The sequence below is a fragment of the Bacillus rossius genome, chromosome 16 (genome assembly GCF_032445375.1).
Source record: "Bacillus rossius redtenbacheri isolate Brsri chromosome 16, Brsri_v3, whole genome shotgun sequence".
Classification (NCBI taxonomy): Eukaryota; Metazoa; Arthropoda; class Insecta; order Phasmatodea; family Bacillidae; genus Bacillus; species Bacillus rossius.
In genome coordinates this window covers 5,277,239-5,291,534 of record NC_086343.1, presented here as the reverse complement: position 1 = coordinate 5,291,534, position 14,296 = coordinate 5,277,239, and the positions used below count along the sequence as shown (strand labels likewise).

At 33.8% G+C, this 14,296-nt stretch overlaps 1 protein-coding gene across 1 annotated transcript; it reads right to left on the bottom strand.

Annotated features, from left to right (window-relative positions):
• Positions 1-134: 134 nt before the first annotated feature.
• Positions 135-14,188, bottom strand: LOC134540384 (glyoxalase domain-containing protein 4). Its single transcript, XM_063383076.1, has 6 exons — positions 13,917-14,188; positions 11,291-11,340; positions 9,842-10,107; positions 8,453-8,608; positions 5,917-6,092; positions 135-3,576 (listed from the first exon to the last, which is right to left on the bottom strand). Exons 1-6 carry the CDS (start codon positions 14,004-14,006, stop codon positions 3,457-3,459), a joined length of 858 nt encoding a protein of 285 aa, XP_063239146.1. The 5' UTR covers positions 14,007-14,188; the 3' UTR covers positions 135-3,456.
• Between the last annotated feature and the right edge of the window lie 108 nt (positions 14,189-14,296).

Here is a 14,296-nt window from a genome sequence, read left to right as displayed (position 1 = left end):
GTATGTTCTAGATAACACCAAAAACAAAACTTGAAGATGCAAAATGCACAAAGTCTGTGTAAAATTTTCAGTGCGACTCAAAAACAGCCGTTAGTTGTGGTTATATGAGGATAAAATAGGGAGGGAGAAAAAAATTTTGTATTGCACAAATGCTTTATTTAAGCAAAAACTTGGAAGGAAATAATTTTCCACCCTGCACCAATACACTACACAGCCAAAAATTGCACAAATGAAATAACATACACCATTTGTTGACACAAAAAAGGATTCATGGAGACATTGGAGTATCAAAAATGCTATTAAAAAAAATCATTCCTATAGCTTACAATTTTAATCACATTGGCAATAAACCAATAATAACTTTAAATGCAAAATGGGATCAGTGCACACAGGAACCAAACATATATAAATGCAGCATAGTTTTGAAAGTGTTAAGCGATACTAAACATCTGATCTCTACTTGGCTGGAGTAATGTTGAAACTAGGAGTATGCACATTGTATATACTGTGGCCATGTTAACGAGTTTGCATTTTGGTTATCAATCATTAAGTACAACTACATTACATATAACACTTCAGCCACTAGAACTACAATTTAAATAATTTGTAAATCAATTCATTTACAGAACCTCACAACAAGAAAAAATTAGGTTGCAATGTAACTGAACAGGATGTTTTTTGTAAGAACAAAACACTGTGGATGAGGATGATTAAAAAAAAAATCAAGCCCTAAAAACTGACCAATTATGAGGCACTCTATTAAACATACACTAAAAATAACATTAGTTCTGTAACTCAAAAATAAGTACTACCTTCTTAATTAACAAAACATTCTGAGCACAAAAACATAATAGGAAAAAATTGTAAAACATACACGTATCGCTAGTCACTGTTGTGGCAACTTAAGGTAATGTGTACAATCAACATGGTTTTTCCACAACATGATACACAGAATGGTATAAAAACTTGCATTTAAAATTTAGATGACATACACTAAGTTGGTCAAAAACCTTGGCATGACAGGAAAATGGTCACAATATCATTATGATGCCTTAGGACTAAAGTTTCATAACTCGGAAAACAAGTTTTTGAGTTTTAATGCTGATGTACTTTATAACAATATTATTAGGTAGACACAAAATGTACACCTCAGTATGTATAATTAAGTTTGTTTATCCTGAGTTGAAACACAACTGTATTAAGGTGTCATTATAATAAAGTTTTAATTCCAAGAACACAAAATGTTTCATTGTCTTCAATTGCATATGATAGGTTATAACAAGGTGATTGTAGACAGAATATTTTCGCTACATACTTTCTTTAAAATGATTTTAATATTTCCATACATCTTCTCATCAATTAACCTGACATGATATTTACAAGGCCAAGAAAAATATAACAGGAAGTTAAAAAATACTTATTACTAATAAATTTGTTGTAAAATGTTCTTAATTAATTCAGACTAAACAAAAGTTTCACTCTAACACCCATTCATACGAAAACTTAAATATCACAATTATAGAGAGCACATTCAAATAAAAGTAAAAAGTAATAGACATATTTTTAATAACCCTGAATATTGCCACAACAACAAAAAAATACTGAAATGCACTATCACCATTATCAGTCATTCATTTGAGTATTGAACTGGACAATACATGCGGATAAGTATTCCATGGGTGATTATGGTACTATAGTACACAAATCACATGATTTGCACAGTGTAAAATACATCAAACTTTCCACTCAATGTAATAATAAACGTTAACTTGAATAGTCAAAGAAAATTTCATTCCAAAACTAGGGGAAACGGTGATAGTTTAGAGACAGTGCTACCGGCAGTCTTGCAAGTTTTCAAACTCTAAAGAATTCTAACGCAGACATTCAAGTCTTTGTATTTTAAATGTGTGGCCACAGAAAACTTGTGTACGATGTTACGGTACCATTGATATGCATTCCTGTTAATCAAATGGACTAAAACCTCATAACAGCAATGACAAATAATATTTTCAGAAATATTTTATCAAAATGTAAAATTTAAAAACAAGAAGTATATAAAGTAAATTTTAGCAAAATTTGGTGCCTAAAATTCTTAAATAATATTTTGCAACAAATGTTTTCATATCAAGGTTTTTTCAATAAACTCATTAATTAATATTAGGATGTATTATAACAATAATAATATTAAGTAACAGCCAAATAATATGGCTGAAACAAACCTATCATCTTACAACTATAATTTCAAGTTTTAATTCTTTACCTCTCTTTTAATTGTGTAATTCAGTAATTATGCAGGATCATGCCATTAGGATCAAGGGATAGACTTGGATATGAGATACAAAACTTTTAACAATAATCACTTGCTTGGGGAATTAAACTTCAGTTACAATCAGACATATCTAGCCATGAACAGGTGAAAAACCACTCCCACAGATAGATATTCATTAAGGCACAGGGACAACATAATAAGATCACAAATACTACACTTAAACTAGATAACATGCAAAAATCTTGCTAAATATACTCTAAACAAACATATACATATATATAAAAATATAGCCTTTAATCCAACAGACCCAAGTACAGGATATCTAATGGATGACAAACTCTTTTTTAACCTTCCTATGTACTTATGAAATCACTAAACAACCTAGGTAGTCAAATGCAGCAAATGAGTATCATTTAGTTATTTTAGATTTTAACTTTGACAATATATTTATTTTTATCTCATCATCTAATTTAAGTCTGAAGAGAAAGTTAATGTGATCCAGGAAATACAACTAATGGGGAAACATTTTTGAGATATAAAAATTACCACTAAAAATTCATGACCATTTTTAACAATTTTGCAACCATTTATAGGCCTCATAGCTTTTTAAGGACTTAAAAGTTTTAAAACATAGGTGACACCTATGAGTATTTTCAATTTATAGTGCATTTCAGTTAATGTGAGCATTTTTTCCTTGCAAATTGTTTCCTTTCAGTCTGAGTCAACATAAAAAAAAATCAATGCATTGATTTTTGCTCTCTTGATGCATTGATTCTTAAAGTAAAATATAATCAATTTTTTTTCCCTCTCCTTTCCTCATGGTAATTTTACTTTTGTTTGTGAAATAACAACTCGCAAATCTATTTTGTGCATTGTAATCACGAGTTAATTAATTAATGTTCAGTGATGATAAGTGAATGACCTAGCCTCAAATGAACAATGTTGTTGAATTAAATAATCAATCAATTAATTCAAAGAATTCATCACGGAGGAAAAAATGAGTTCTCCAATTTCAAATACTGCACACAATTTCTTTCCCGTGAATTTATTAAATAACCTAATCCTCAAATCCAGATTAAATGTAACGCACTATACATTAAAAGGAATGCCATAGGACAGAAAGCAGTAGCCCTCAATGTCAACAGCGGGCCGAGAAGAGACGACACTAGGGGACGCAGAGTCCCACTTCACTTGGACCGGGCCAAGTCCTTGGCGATGTATCGATCCAGGAGCTTCTCCCCCTCGGGGTCGAACTTCGACAGCTCTCTGAAGTTCTCGTCGTCGACGAAGCAGATTTCATGGCCGTCCTGAAAGGGAGGGGGGGAAAAAATACAAACCTTGTAAATATTGTGGTGGAATAAAAAAAATTGGTTGTCTGTAAAGTCGGTTTACGGACGATAGTTTAACGTGACAACGTCATAACAAAACATTGATGAAATGATTGCAAACTTTTATGAATAAAATTGAATCTTTTTTATTGAATTATCACTATTTTGTATGGGATACAAAGAAGGAGTGAAATGAAATCTACAATTTAATTGATAAATTTACTTTTATTTGCACTCATTAATTCAAATATGTTTATTACTTTAACGAACAGATTATTTTAACTATAACTTTTATACATGTTTGCTATTTAACTTCTTCCAATCTGTGTTATTCTGTTAAGGATAGGACGATGATAGGAAAAGTAGGCACAGATGGGAGTGTTTCAAGTTTAATGTGCCTCGAAAAAGTCAAATCGATGGTTGTTCCAATCGAGTGGAAGATAGATAGAAGCGGCGCAAGCGTACAATAAGCGTAATGGGACAATGTGTGTAATGGGACACTTTTTTGTGCGTGCAGCCGGTGTTCATTGATTTATTAGACATCACGTCAAAAAATAATGCTTGATTAACTACTAATAATGAAACCACATTCCTGCTCCCATATGGTATACTAGATAAAATAACTTTGGCGTCATCCCAAAACACATCACGTTTCTGTGGTAGTAAATGTGGATTCAGAGTGGCCACAGGAAATTTTATTTGATAATGGAATTGTGTTTTGAAGAATTGTGTTTTGAAGAATTTATAAGTTTTTATTAACATTAAACTTTTTTTTTTTGGGCCTAGCGATGAGTAACCAGGAACCAAACAAATGTGTAAAAACGTAACGTGTGAAACTTATCATATAAGTGAATAAATCTACACAATTTGGCTATAAACTCTTTTGTCACCCTAAATAAAAAAATAAAAAACATTAATAATTTTAAACCTCGTGAACTGTCTCGATTTACTACCAGCAAGATACCATAATTCTGCAAGTACTTCATGATTGTTGAGCAATTCAGACCATTTGATTGTTGAGCAATTCAGACCATTGCTAGCCGGAGTGGTCTGGATTGTCACAAACTGAGGCATAATGACAGCTAGGAAGTGAGTTAAGGTTGCGTGGTGGTAGGCGCCCTTCAAAAAGTTGACAAGAGTATGTGTGTCGCTAAATAAATAAAATATTGCATAATTAATAGATAAAAGATTGTTCAGAGATAGGGAGTAAAATATAGTATTTCTTGCAATATTAAAGACATTTCTACTCTCGGGCAATTCTGGTCCGTTACTTTGCCCGTTCATTTCTACTTCCGATACATAGTTTTTATTTTTATGTACTCCTTGCTTGTCCCTTCTCTAATGAAATTACACTTCGTGGGCTTGGTTTTTCCACCCCAAAAAAAAATAGTTTAATTTTTAATTACGAATGCCTGGTTAATCGGGTCACGGATAATCCAGGTTTTGCTGTAGTTCAAAACTGAGAAAAAGAAGGTTGATTATATAAGGTAGCGGCCGGACCTCGGCCGCTGAGTTCTGTTCAACTTACATTAACATATTATTTGTGAGCCGCTGCCCAACACACAACATATCAGCACCTCGTTTTGACACTGGCCAACGAGGCTACGTGCATGACCTCCCCAGCCAATCACAGCACTTCCCTCACAAAAAACATAGCAATATACAAATTTCTGACCCCGTCGCAACAAGACTTTTCTAACAGATTACAACAAAAAAAATCACAAAGTCTGGTGATGTCATTTTTGATGAATCCAAAAAAAAAATAATACCAGCCAATACTGGGACATGGCAACAGCAGAGTCCTTTCTCACTGCTTCTGAACTCTGCCTGCCTCTCTCTAATTGTAATGTACGAGGCAAACTATGGCCCCTGCTCACCTCCAGACAAAGGACCATGACCAAAAAAAGGTACAAAAGAAAATTACGTTAACACACTCATTCACGAACAAATCAAAACAAGCAATACTTAAATATGTGAAAGCACAAAAAAAAATGTAAATAAAGCCTAGAGGCACTCTAAAGCAAAAAAATATGTAAATTATGATCACAAAACATACATATTTACAATTCCTGAATACATCTTAAAAAAGAATATAAAACTGTTACTTGAATGATATCACTAAACTTAACCAATGTACTGATCATTATGAGACTCCATAATAAATCATAAATTAAAATATTTAGCGAGAGATGGGGGCAGTAACCTGGGTTGTTAGAGGATGCGTAATTTTTCTGCATAAACTTACAGGGAAAAATTTCCGACATACTAAGGGCAATATGGTAAACCAAAAATCAAAAGAGACAAACGCAAACAACTCACAGGGTCTGCCAGGATGATAACTCTCACTGTTGCTTTCCCAGGGGTGTCCAGGGAAATCAAGGGCGTCAGAATCTTGCCCCCGGCGGCCTTAATCTTGTCGCTGATGGCCGGCTGCTCCGCGTGGGGCACGGAGAACGCGATGCGTCCGAACGCAGTGCCGTGATCCACAGGCCCGCCTACAGGGAAATTCGGTGAATCAGTGATACCCACCATAAACTAAACACGCATATACTCTGACATTACGATCATATCGAAACTTTTCAGAGGTCAGAATGAATTAGAAGTGACAGAATAAAACAAAAGGATGAAAGATACTTGTAGGAAGCACACACACACACACACACACACACACACACACATCAATACACATATAACTACTTAACTATGATTGCCATCTGTTACAAAACATGACAATGTCAAGGAAGGGGTTTGAAGTTTGGGGTTCGGGGTTTGGGATTCAGGGTTTGGGGATTTTGTGTGTGTGCAAGCAATTTTTGGCAAAACATAAACATCAGATGGCCTTTTTTTTCACTGGTCTACAATGAAACAGCAGGCAATTTTTTTCTCTGTTGGAGAAGATGCGTCAGTAGCAGTCCCGCGAAAAGGAACCAGGGGGCTCCAGTGAAAAAAAAAAAATTGTTGGGCACAACTTAAATAAAAGACTCACAATTAAAAAAAAAATCTAATGCCTTTGATAGATTATATCTCTGTGTAATTTGGAAAACATTACGTAATATTTAACATTTTTAAGAAAATCATTTTTAAATATTTCTCTTGTGTCTGCGATTTGATGTTTGAATCCTGGGACAGGCACACACTGGGAAATAGCTAATAAATGCTAATAAATGTAGTTAATGAAATAGCATGTAATTATTTGACAAAAGTCTAGTGTCATTTGGTTCAAAATTTAAACAAAGGTAGTTTTAAAGAAAATTATATTGTTTTAAGTTATAATTTCTCTAGAAAAAGACTGCTCGGATGGCGTCCACGCAGTTGGCTTGCTGATGCGTAGAAATGTTTGAACAGACATTGCGGACAGATGTGTTGACGGTCAAAGTACTGATGCATCAGCGGCCGTGTACATAAACAAGTTTACTTTGCTCAGCGCGCTGTACAAACGAATGGATAAATCCGTGTGTGTGCCTCTGGAACTGCGGAAGCTTCTAGAAGCCCGAGTTCCTCGTTACCCGAGCTTGCGACACACTGAACTCTTTGATTAGGTCTGCTGGTATTGTCAGCGAGCGAAGCGAAGCCGAGACCACTTGAAAGTATCGTCCCCATGCCCCCCCCCCCCCCCCCCACCACATTTTATCACGGGTCCTGGACCCAGGATCGGAGACAACCCGCATGCAAATAATTAATTACAATAAAATAATAAAATGGCTGGAAAAAGATAGTCAACACAGTCAAAAAAGGTCAGTTTAAATTTGAAAAATAATATAAATAAAATTTAGAGAATAATAAATATATATGACTTAATTTGTACTAAATATTATAAGATTCTTAATTTTAAATATTTATTATTGATTATTTAATATTTTAAAAGAAAATAAATAAATTTAATAATAAATTTAAAAATTTAATTTAAGTTTATTCATTTTTTAAATATTTATTTTTTTCTTAATTTAATATTCACTTTTCATTTTTATCAAAAAGTTTTCATTAAATTTCTTCATTTATTTTTATTAATATTTATTATTTATTCAATTTAATAATAAATATTAAAAATTAATATTTTAATTTGATGTTCAATTTTAATTTTTATCACAAATTTTTTATTAAATGTTTTATTCAATTTATTTCTTTATTTTGTAAATATTAAATAACCAATAATAAATATTTAACATAAAATATTATTAAATAATAATATTTTAATTTATATCAATAAATAATACATACGGATAGTTAACCTCAATTACATTGGAGCACTTGAAAAAGTATAAAGGCACAATTTTTTTTACTAATATTTACGAATAGTAAATAATATTAATCAAAATATTCAATTTAAATCACTACTGAATATAATTTATTAGCACATATATAATTCACACTTGTATGAAACTAAAACACGTGTTGTGAATGTAGAAACTAGAAACATGTGGATAAATATTATAAATATGAAAACAGTGATCAGAGGCGACGAGCGTGCCAACATGCGCGACTAATAGAGGTTCTATTTCTATTTTGTTGGTAGCTTTTTTTCGAGACTTAATGAGCGGTTTAGCAGGCAGCTTCAACCTGTTAAATTTTTGTTACAGTCGTGCGCACACATCTTAAAATTTCACTCTCATCATTTTTTCATAACGCACCTAAAGAAGTATAACTTCAAAAACTCTTAGCTCAATATTAAGGATGTTAGGTATTCAAAATATCTACAAGGAACATGAAGTACCTGATTGTTATTTATACGAGAATTTATACACTTGATTTAATAGAAATATTTTATTATCATATCAAATGTTCATTTCTCATCTCCACAAATAAAAGCTAGTACTAAGTCAGTCATGACAGGAATTTTACACTAACTATCACGTACCAATGTCATAGAGTTCCAGTTTAGCTTGGTCGTCTGCGATCCCGAGGAGAACAGACTTGGTCGACTGCTCGTAAATCTTGAAACCGAGGAGCCCGTTCCAGTATTCAATGGAACGTTTCAGGTTTGAACTGGCCAGTGATACCTTTTCCACAGGATCTGAAAATAAGGAGAAGGTAAATATGCCATGCTGCTCATACAGAATCCATTAATTAATGGCGTAACTCCCGCATAATATGTCTATTTTATACTCAAAACGCACCTACATTGAAAGTGAAAGTTAGAATTACCAGTCAGAAAATAACGGCACTTATCAAAAAAAGATTCCATCTCTGTATATACGCCTTTGTAAAGTAATTTCAACTTTGCACATACATTCACTGGAGGGTAACTCTAGTTTAAGATGACATGTAGAAAATACATTTTAAAAAAATCTTCACCTTGAACTGATTACTAAACTATGGTATGATACACACAAACTTCAAAGAATAAAGTTGTGGAATACTGGACTAAGCACACATGGTCAGAAACTAACATAGTTTCCCGTCAAATTCACATAACTATTGAGTAACTAAAGGGATGTCCCTTGTTCAACGGCTTCTGGCCGCACGACATACTAGTACGTAGTCCTGATTTCACTGTGTTTAATTTTAGGAAGCTCTTTGATAACACTGTGTACAAGAAGGCCCCGATAAGAGGCAAACTGACGCTAAAGAACACGAAAGAAATAGACAAGCTTTGCAGCGGCATCAATGTCAAAAATAATGAAGGAATGCCAAAACAAAACATCACTAAATTTTATGATTAGTTTGAGAGAGGATTGTCAATCACCTAGAAGCCAAACAAAGTTGTTTTATCGTTAGCACATTTTTTTTTTTAGTTTTTCTGCAAACATGAAATCCATACAATTACCTGCCTGAATAAAAAAAAATTATAGAATATTTATTACTGATTAGTAGAGACCTGCAAAATTCGCGGATTCATTCGGTGATAGGCTAGAATTCAAACACATATACTTCTTAGATAATTTTGCTATTGGCTTACTGTTCATCTGGACGAATCTCAACCAGTTATAAACCCTCGACCAAAGAAGGATCAGATCACAAACAAACCAGCTGAGACGACTTACAAGTCGGCAGCCAATAAACTTGCGCTATTTGCCCGAGTGTACAGGGGTACATGCAGTCTATCCTGAAGGCCATCGAAACCGCGAATTTTGCAGGTCTCTACCTATTAGTTAATACTCCTTACTCAAAAAAAGTCACAAACTCCCGTTTCTAGGCTGAAATAAACAAAAATAGGAAACTGTGCAAAGAAAATTTAAGATAACTTAAAAGAAAATTTTTTTGTTCTGGCGGTAAGAAATGACAGGCGCTCTAGCATCTCGGTTACCTCTGTCTTTCGGCTGGGCGTCGTCGATCAAGTGGAACTTGTAGCCTCCCGGGGCCTCCACGGTGTGCAGCCCGTCCCTCTCTTCCAGCGGCCACTTTGCGGCCCTCGCCCGCTCCACGGCTTCCCTGGACCGGATTGTGATGCCCCGGAAGTCGTTGGCCAGCTCGTACGCGCCGACGCCGTAGTTGTACGTCAGCTCCACCACGAAGTGTGTGTCTTCCGGGCCGTAGCCGACCATCGTCTTGCTCCAGCGGTTGTCGTACGGCCTGCGAATGCACGTCGGCTTTAACATGTGTGAAACAACACTATACCTCTTTGTAACTGAGTGTCTCAAAAGACCCCGTGTACATGGATTTTTGTAACATTCAAAACCACTCATTCCTAGATAACCAATTTTCAAATAAATTCTTCTAAACTATCAACTAGTTAAAGTCTTGCATGTTACAACTATGAAGTTTTGTAGAAGAAACAATGGATCTAGTAATAAATTTTCAATTGCCAAATTAAAAAAAATATATATATATTTTTTTTTACTTTAGCTGTTTGATTACATGCCATGGACAAAGAGCATTTCTACGAAATACAAATTAACTAATGGCTCAAAAATTTTAATTTTTAAAATTTTTTTTTTCTTTTGCTTAATTTTTGTTGACGGTGACAAGATTGCTATCGTAGTGAAATAAAATATGTATGACTTTTTAATTATAATCATAAGCTTATTAACACAAAAATGTTTTATCAACATCTGATATCTTAAGGCTTGACTGTTGGTGAGCATTTTATAAATATATAAATATATAAAATAAGTTCTGTAATTTTTGGAGTTATAATTCTTTAGGTGTGTTATTAAAAAATGAGTGAATTTTTACGATGTGCCCAAATCAAGGAAAAAAATTTACACAGGATGAAAGAAGGCTAATTACAAATTTTAAATCTTATACTTTAGTGGTTCATATTGAATACTGGTCCATGTTATAAAACATTTATTTATTGTGAATATTAGTGATATAAATTGTCTTTATAAACATTTTCAAGAGTATATATTAGAGATTCCCAAACTTTTTCAGTTTGTTGCACACTTACAGATTATTGATTTTCAATATCAATAAAAATTCATCTCTATTATTTTACAAAATCAAATAATTAATTTTATACAAGCGTTTGTATTAACATAGAATACCAAGTATTTTTTTTTTTTAATTTGATGAATTTTTCCTTTACCAACCATATTTATAATATCACTCCATTTCTTTTATTATATTATTTCAAGAGATTATTTGCATGCAAAATTAAGTTTTTTATTGCGCCAAGTTAGTATAACATCTCATGTGCATACATACATACATACATAAAAGCGTCCATTTTTTTATTACATATTCCATTTTAATTTTGACGATGCGTGACCACTTACACATTAAAACGGCACAAATAGTCCGAACAAACGCTCACCCGTTGCACTGAGCATCGCATCCTTCCTGGAACTCCTCATGTCTCAGCACCTAGGACAGAAGTAACGATGGATTGACTTTACCAGCGGCTGGTTCGGATCACCAACCAACGCCACGACATTACTCGGGGCAGACGAAGCGAGGTGATTCGCCAGTGACTGTCCACTGTCTTCTGCAGTGAGGTAGTGATGGGATGACAACATCAGTCTCAAACCCAGCAAGGAAATTTTCCACAAGTGGAGGGGGGAAAAAAAAACCTTGACATGGTCAAGAATTAAACCCAGGACCTTTTTTTTTCTCCATCAGCCAGTTTTTCATCTACCACTGAGCCAGCAGGTAGAAAAAAAATCCTACACAATAAGGGCCCGGCCGTATTGAATGTGACGAGACTGTCACAGTATCATATGAGACGTGTGCTGAAGATGTTAAAGAGAACGTTAATACCAACAGAATTTCATATATTAATTGAAACTTAATTATGCCCATGTCGATAATCAAGCATAGGATATTGGGTACAAATAATAAACACATCAAAACTACCAACCGCAATGTTACCATTTAGTAAAATACAACCCCTAAGGGCTGTCGAAGGGGTAAGTATGGTTTTAAAAAGAAGAATTTATACTTATTAACCTACTGAAATTAGAGGTAAGAAACAAAATAACGTGCATGTAGAGTTGCGTATTGTATTTTTTCCATTTATCAAAATTCATCCTATTGGGGGGTGAAAACGGGGTTTGGTATTGGTTTATCTCTATTTCTTTATCTTTATCCCTCTTGTTAAGATCACTTTAACAACTTGAGCTGATATCTCATAAGCATTTTTTTTTAACAAACTGCACTCATCAACTTTTCTGCATCCATGTTTGATGGGCAAGTGACGAGATAGTCTTCTGGGAAAACTGAGGTACATAAATAAATAAATATATTTTATATATAGGTATATATGTGTGTGTATGTGTGTGTATGTATGTATATGTATGTATATGTATGTATATGTATGTATATGTATGTATATGTATGTATATATATGTATGTATATGTATGTATATATATAATTTAAATGCCAACCAAATATGGTACAAACCAATATTCTCAGTTTCAATAGAAGGAATTACGTATTTTTTCCCAAAAAATCACTATCACAGATATCATACTTATATATTATCTACACTCCAAGAAGCTTAATTTTTGGTGATAGTGAACTACTTATCTTTAATCAGGACTCTTAATAAATATATAATTTAAACGCTATCTAGAAAAATTAACTTGAAGTATTGTGCAAGTCATATCACGACTGTCACAGTCCGATGGTGTTGAAACTCTGAAATTAATTGCTTGGATTTCGGTTTAAGAGCACTTCATATAAAAATATCTGATAAGATAAATATTTTTGAAACATATTGTGAAAAAAACTAAATAGTGAAAAAAATTTTAAATTCCTGTAGTAGAACTCATGATGCTTGTAGTTTTAATTTAGAACATAGAAAGATCCTTTACACAATAAAAACGTATGATATGATGAATTATGGTAGGTGAAAACGAAAGAAAACATTTCCATAAGACCTCTTTGTTATTGTGATATTTGAGTTTTTGTTTGGCCAAGATCTTTCAAGGCACCTACTAAATTAAAACAGCAAGTCGTCATGCACCACAGGATCATGCCATCAGGATCAAGGGATAAACCTGGATACGTGATACGAAACATTACTTACCTCATCATTTTGTTACGATGAAAGTGTTTGTGAAATACTCCATGAAAACAACACATTGGAGGCCTTCACAACTTCTGGGACAACCTGTACATCAGTTTGCCCACTAATTTATTTTTTATTTGAAAGTCTATTACCTGTAGGAAGGTACCTGTGTAACTGCTCTAGCGTTAACTTTGCACATTTTGTTTGTAATAATATAAAAACTCAGTTGGAAATTGTCGTAGTTGCCGTAAGTTGTTGTTATTGTTGTTGTCCCGATCTATGTCCCAGGCGGCCGGATAGAGCCAGTGAATAGAGCTAACTTCCGCTCAGTCCTCAACAAGAAGTTTCAACATGCAATTCCCTATTCCATCCTTGCCAACCACTTTCTAACTGTCTAATCCTGTCACTATTTTCTTCATTTATTCTTTCCTTACTTTCAACTGTTCTGCATATTGTTCTGTGCTACGCTCTTTTCCTTCCCAGTGGTTTACCTTCTCAAATACCGACAGTTACTGTTTCGCCAACATGTTCGCCTTCTCCTTAGGCCCAATTGCAAATTAAAAATACTGTAATATCATAATAATTGTCAGGTGGTTCAGGTAAACAACATTTAATATAATGCATATTTGTTTGTACTGTAAAATTGTTCACCGGCATAGTCAACTGCAAATAACCAATAACCTGCATTTCGTTTTCCCGTCTAAGTATTTAGGAGTCTAATGCACTTTCAACGTAACAAAACTATGTTCGTAACAAAAAAAAATTTTCCGTATCACGTATCCAGGTTTATCCCTTGATCCTGATGGCATGATCCTGCATAATTGATCCTCTGGTACATGATTATTGCTGTTTTAATTTAGTACGTCGAAAGATCCTGGACATAATACGAAACTTTTACCAACGATGACGTAACGTCGCAAAGTTACTTACCTTCATTCCCAATATTTCTCTATAAAATTTCGATGTCAAAGTGCGGTCGGCGACTTTAAAGACAAAATGTAATGCACGCCTTGAAGACATAGTAGCAATCTCAAATTAAAACTATAAAAGCGTTTACTCAACGATTATGTATCAAACTCCAAGCACAAAATATCAAACTGCAACCTACAAGTCACCTTGCCACAACACCAACCGTTATAATGACAGCTCTAGCCTGTCCTTGTCAAAACACCACTTTTATTTAGGTTCTGTTGTACACATGTTCCATAGATAACATAAGAGTTGTGTCATCCAGTTGTGCCATCTACGTCTCCATGATTATATGGTAAAAGCAGGTTAAGGTGGAAGAATTATGATTTAAGAATTATTCG

Excerpts from the sequence above, each read along its gene's own strand:
- LOC134540384 (XM_063383076.1), bottom strand. The coding sequence starts at position 14,006 with ATGTCTTCAAGGCGTGCATTACATTTTGTCTTTAAAGTCGCCGACCGC. Across the intron at positions 8,609-9,841 it reads CGCCCAGCCGAAAGACAGAG|ATCCTGTGGAAAAGGTATCA; the intron begins GTAACCGAGATG and ends CCTTATTTTCAG. Across the intron at positions 3,577-5,916 it reads TTATCATCCTGGCAGACCCT|GACGGCCATGAAATCTGCTT; the intron begins GTGAGTTGTTTG and ends CCTCCCTTTCAG.